This window comes from Daphnia magna, linkage group LG1 (assembly GCF_020631705.1).
Source record: "Daphnia magna isolate NIES linkage group LG1, ASM2063170v1.1, whole genome shotgun sequence".
Classification (NCBI taxonomy): Eukaryota; Metazoa; Arthropoda; class Branchiopoda; order Diplostraca; family Daphniidae; genus Daphnia; species Daphnia magna.
In genome coordinates this window covers 4,647,011-4,653,218 of record NC_059182.1, presented here as the reverse complement: position 1 = coordinate 4,653,218, position 6,208 = coordinate 4,647,011, and the positions used below count along the sequence as shown (strand labels likewise).

The 6,208-nt window shown below is 42.1% G+C and overlaps 1 protein-coding gene across 2 annotated transcripts in view; it reads left to right on the top strand.

Annotated features, from left to right (window-relative positions):
• Positions 1-345: 345 nt before the first annotated feature.
• LOC116930207 (diacylglycerol kinase zeta) overlaps positions 346-6,208 on the top strand; it is a 42,541-nt gene continuing 36,678 nt past the window's right edge. Inside the window, exons 1-3 of one of the 2 annotated variants that reach the window (XM_045174306.1) lie at positions 346-543; positions 964-1,113; positions 5,390-6,052. In XM_045174306.1, the coding sequence (XP_045030241.1) occupies positions 983-1,113; positions 5,390-6,052 (794 nt within the window). In that variant the 5' untranslated portion in view covers positions 346-543; positions 964-982. Of the gene's footprint in view, positions 544-706; positions 842-963; positions 1,114-5,389; positions 6,053-6,208 lie in introns of those variants that run through there. The other variant, XM_045174314.1, reaches the window with a different exon arrangement.

The window sequence follows — 6,208 nt, the reverse complement described above, 5'->3', positions numbered from 1 at the left end:
CCTTTCTTTTTCATAAATTATTCCCTCGTCTTCCGATATTCATTTAACTGGTGCTGAATTTGAATATCCGATTCTCAAACGATAATGACTTACACGACAACGCCTAACGGAACTGGCCCAACATTTAAATCGGCAAACAAGTGCTAAGATACAGTACGTCTAACTGAAATCTTATGAAACGCAATGAATTGCTTGGCAGAAAATATTTTTCTCACGGTCTTTTAAGAGTTTGAGTACTGTACATTGTTACCGCATGTGGGTAGCCACAGTGGTACGATACCGCTAGAGTTGCAATTCCACGCGATAGATGGTACTGTATGCTTGGTGGCAAAAGAAAACATTTGTCAGTTTCCGACAAGTGGTGGTGTTGAATGTTGTTTTAACTTCAGCCCCAGTCATGTGGAGAAGTTATTGTTCTTAATGTATCGTTTAAAGTAATTTAGTTGTCGATTTTCAGTCAGTTTAATTGAGGAAATTCCTTCATAAAAGTTCTGATTTGATTGCTGCCAAATAGCTGTAGAATGACACAACAATTACTTCATGGTATGATTGGCGAATTTACATCAACAGATGATTTTTTTTGAAACTCAAATGAACACACCTAACGTTGATCGGAAATTCTTTTCATGGAATTCTGACTTTTTCTAATGCTAACATTTATTTCATGTATTAAGTGAAGTGTGTTCAGTATACTAATACCTGAACTTTTAATTCAAATCCATATCCTTCTTAACAATGATGGCCTTCAGAGCATCATGGGAAATGTGTTGCACATCAAGGTTATTGTTGCCACTGGGTATATCTGAGTATACTCTCGTACACCATATGCATTTTTAACATGGTTTGTCTGTTTTTTGGTTTTCTATAATTGCTTGAAGGATTTCTGTGAATAGTTGACAGCTAACCATATGCATCCATCACTTTTTATTATATTATAGCAATTTTTTGTCTGATCTGTTTCAGGAAAGGAAGTTCCGTGACCATGACAGGGCTTTGGATACCAGCTATGTTCGAAGATGGAAATGGAAATGTTCCCAAAGGCCAAGAAATATTCATAGACTCAATCTCAAATGACAACCCACACATTCTTCATTCAGTTTCAACTGTAAAAAAGTAAGTCTTGACATTTTTGGCTTTGCTTTTTAGTGTAGTATTGCTTGCACAAAATATTGATGACGGTGCTTGATTTTCGTGCACTCTGCATAACAGCATCAAAGTAGTGCCACTCTAGTGACCGTTTTAAAAATCTAAGGTAGCTAGTTGCTATTTTGACTGCTTTCTTTAAAGCATGGGTGCCCTGGATCAACACACCATGATTTTGGTTGTATGTAGGGGGAGGTTAGTCAGCAGCTTCTTTTCCTCAGATTGGGCTGTTGTTTGATTCGTTTTGACGATTTTGATTTTCAAACTGAACGATAGAATAATCTTTTTCGGACATCATATCCATCGTGTACACTTGCGTCCACGTGGATGCATTACCACGCAATCATCTTGCGTTTGCTTTCTTAACATTACTTACCACCTGAGCTCCCTGAGGAATTTTTTCTTTCCTGCTTCAATTTCATGGCTGTTGACCTTGTTGAGTACGTCATGAAAAATGGCGAACGGGAAAACGAAAGTTTGTTTCTTCTTTTCTGTCACGTCCTGAATTATCGTATAACACACTGCTTTTTGTTATAAGCGGTGGCGCGAAACCTTCGACTTTTGTAGTTATGAATAGCAATTCTGCTTCATTTAATTTTGACCATTGCTTGCCATCCTTTCTCGAGACAAGATTGTGTAATTTCGTGGAAACCTTCTTGGTTTATTTGGCGGAAGAAATGCCCAGTCCTTTTTTTTTGTTTTGAATTTTAAGACTTTTGAATTTACATAGCGCGGGTTCACGGGCGATCTTCACGAAGTGAGTGTTTCAATTTCATTTATTAGCATCAACATAAGAACTTCTCGCTTTGTCCGAGGATGTAAACTGATCTTCTCGTGGGACCGCCAAGTCCATTCCGAAGCGACTGAGAGTCTAAGCGTTTTCTTATTGCGTTTGCCTTTGATTCAGTATAGATGACCCGTGGTTAAATGTATTTTTCTGGCATTTCTTTCTTTCTTTCTAGTATTCAAACTATTTCAAGTAGATTTCCATAAATTTGTCTGTAGCAACGCTGTTGCCATGTCTCTTTAAATTTTAAAATGCACTTGCTCAGAGCTGCAACTACGTGAGAATGAATCTTGTAATACGTGTAGCCTTGAGAAGCATTCCAGTCGTTTGTTCTTGAAATGTTTGTGGGCGACGCTAAGCAGATGCACGTTGAAGCCAGCAGATGGTATGAGGAAGGGGAAAAAAAAATAGTTCCACACTGATGACGTGGAGAATTATTTATTCACCTGCTGCAAGTCGTCTTTTTGTCCACCGGCTGTGTGAAATCCCACGTACTGGGCATTCATTCATGTTACGATTTTGACATCGCTGTCTTTATTGAATAACATGAATGTATTTACACCAATAGTCGCAAGTTAACTTGAACCCCCAGAGAAAACTCGTTCGCAACCAAAGAAAGAAAAGAAAAAAAATCTGTATTGATCGATACATAAATGGTCGATACCAAAGATGCGCATGTGTGTGTTTGTATCACATTACGTTTCGGTTTGCATCATCAAATTGTTTTGAACACAAAACAAATGCTTAGTGTCTACTGTTAGATCTCTAAAGCCAGTGTTGGTTTTTTGCAAAGGGGCGATACCGGTGTGACGTGTCGACTTTCCTTAATGAACTTTCTCGTCTTGCTAAGTGGCATTCTCTCGTCCTTTTGTCTTGCTCCCCGTCTGCGCTTCTCATGTTGGAGATCAAACTCTGCGCTGTTGGAGATCAAAACAATTAGGATTACTAACGGATTAGACGTGGCTTGGCTAATGAAAACGACCCTCCTTTTTTTTTTTGCATTGACATTCGTGTGACGGTCGCATTCGGTGAATGGCATGTATAGGACTTTAGCATCTTTGCATTTCTCTTCTTTTTTCTTTTTGTTTTAGGCTTGTTGTTGTGCTACCGTTTGATTAGCTTTTCTCTTCGCTTCACGATTTACTTTTTTCCTCCGAAAGATGGCATCTTGATCGAAAAGTACCCATCAGCGCATAGAGGTAATGCACTATACTATACTACACGGAAGATCGGTTATATTGACGTAACAATTGGTGGCGCAAAAAGTTTGCTCGTTTCGTTTGGGTGAATAGTCGTTTCACTGCGTTAGATTTTGAAGGGCAAACCGACACGAACTAACTGTGTTTTGCGGTTCTTTTTCTATTCACACAAACCATGAATTTCAAGATGACGATCCGTAAATGGTAAACCGACTAACGGCTCTTATTTTTGGATTAAGAACGGCAGACGATCTTTGAATCGTCTGCCTGTTGAACATCCAGATTCAAATGAAAGGAAGAAGAAAAAAAAACCGGAAAGCGAAAGGTTTCGTTCACCTGGTAGCCTTTCAAGTTGCATAAATAAATAATTATTCGTATAAAAACCAGTGAAGTTGTTCGACCACTTTCCCTTTTTACTCGTTTTGGAATGACCACCATCATTTTTTTTTTTGTTAATTATTTATTTATATATTTTTTTCATGGTTTAATTACGTGGAATTGAATCTCGAAACTGCCTGTTCGTTAGTTGGGTATGGCTCGTTCCCCTCTGTCTTTAAAAAAATAATTGAACGTAATTGATATTGATGGAGGAAAGTGCACAAAAAAAAAATAGGACGGTAGTTAATGAAACGTATAAAACAATAATAACCGTTCCTGAGGTGTGGCCCAACGGATACGTTCGAGTGGGCTCGTCCTCAACAGGTTTTTTCCCGACGTTCGATTAGCCCTTTTTTCCAACTGTCACGTTTTGTATACGTAAATCCTTTTTTTTTTTTTGTTAGCCAAATCTTGAATCGATAAATAAGTGAATGCATCTATACTCGCTTGTTTTGCCTGAATAATTTATCACTTATGTATATATATACTGAGTCACTTTTAGTACGCGTCAATTTGATTGGGACGTGCCTTTGGGTTATTGGCACCGACAGACGAGAGACACACGGCCAATCCATCAGTTAAAGAAGAAGAAAAAAAAAAAGACGTGTGTGTGTGTGTGTGTGTGTGGTTGCAGTATGACGTGAATAGAGGAACATGGCAGCCGGAGACCAAAGGGGCAAGGCCTTGTGTATGTGTTTCGGGACTAGTTTGAGACGTCGCCAGCGTCGATCGGTTGGAGGTGGGGGGAGGTTTGTTTCCAGGGAACGACGTTGTGGGAGGGAAAGAGAAATACGGCAGCCCCGGCATAACCATTCACTCGCCGGAATCGGCGTCGTTCATACCTCTTTCTCTACTCTCTCATCCGTGTCTGACCCTCTCGCCCCTTTGGTTCACACACACATGTGTGTGTGTATCTCTGCGTTCCTTCTCGCGTTGACCTTGGTCTCCTCTCTGTGTGTATACTCTTCAACATGCTACCTGGCCGTATTGTGGGGCGTAGTGTGTAATACACGGTTGTGTGTGTGAGGTGTGACAAGGAGGATCGAAACTTGTTTCAGACGTGTTTTATCTTTCTTATCTTTCAACGAGTGATCACGACAGTGCCGCCTTTTTTTTTGTGTTGCCATTTCAAATATCGTCTGATTCCGGTTTGGGGAGGGGGGGCGAGTTTCCGTTCGCAAGTCGATTTGGCGACAGTGGAGCTCAACCTCGGCACAGTTCTAATATAGAACCAACAGCTGAATTTGGCACCCGTGTCTCTTTTTTTTTTTTGCTGCTGCTGGACTGTTTCTTTGTTTTCGACCATGTCCTTCTCTGTCCAGACTTCTATTTGTTGTCGCGTTGATTGACGGTAGCGGCTGCGAGGAGGACATTATTATTATTTTTTCCCCCTCTTCTAAACAATCCCATTTCCTATAACGTCCGTTCGAAAACGCTACAGCCAAAGCGTTCGGAAAGAAAAAGAAAGATGGAGTCGTTATTGACTTTGAGCTTCGCTGGCCGAATATGGTCGTAAGGAAATAGCCAAAAATATGGATTCGTTGTGGGCACTGGTCACTGCACGTCACTGTTGTTCGATCGGCAATTTAAAAGTGGTTAGCAATCGTGCGGCAAAACAAACGCAATCGATGGGCGCTATGTAACTGTTTGAATTGAATGTTGCCTCTTCACCGCAGAATGTAAAACGATTGGAACACTTGGACGAAGATGTCACGTGCCAGCAGTTTCGCAGTCTCATTCATTCGCACAGCTTTTGGTGATGGTCTAAAACAAGCACTTGCATTGGGTTGGTTTGCACTCTCGTTCGCCTGGTTGTTACATGCCAAAGAATAGTAAAAAGAACGGCCTCTTTTTCCTCTCTCTCTGTCGATATGAATCTTAGCGGCAGCGCAGTCATGGAGGCCGAGTCGGATTCTGCCCAGGGCTGTCCGCATTATACGTGCGACACGGACATGATGACGACCAACTACCGGCATCGACGTCACTACGCCGTCCGCCGAAAATTGGGCCGCGCCAAAACGGCCCGACTGGCTGCTCCGGCTTCGCTCGCATCGGATGCCGGAGACAGGACTGCCAATCCAATCACGTTGGCCGGGATTGAAGGAGCGACGCCAAGCGATGGCGAAGTCAAGTGTGATTTGAACGATTCGGCTGAATGTGATAATGAAGAAGATGACTCGATTGGCGAATCAGATGCGGAAGAGTCAGCGACGGAAGATGAAGAGACATCGCCGGATGTGGACGACGAGGAAGATGAGAATGCAACTGAGGTGGAAGAAAGTGACGACGATGCAAATGTGTCGTCTTCGACGGCTCGTGCTTCCCAATTGTTCCGCGACGAGTGCGTCGTGTCGCAACTGTTGGCCGACAGGAGGATCGTGCAGCGTTTTAACCGACCAGTGCCTGTTATCACCGTCGTGGACCAGCCAGGTCCATCCACCGAGGACACCTTCTTCGATTATGCATCCGAGACTCTAACCACTCCGTTGTTGTATCCGCTCGACGAACGAGATCCCATCACGCCTCATTACTTCACCGCCACCAGGTAAGCTGGCTCCATTCATCTCACCACCGCATACATAAAAACACCCAACCCTCCCGTTGCAAGTGGGTTGGCACGTTATGAATGCACATCTTTTCATTTTTTTTTTTTTTCCCCGTTTCTTTAACTTCTTTTTCCCCTCTTTATTCAAAGTGTTTT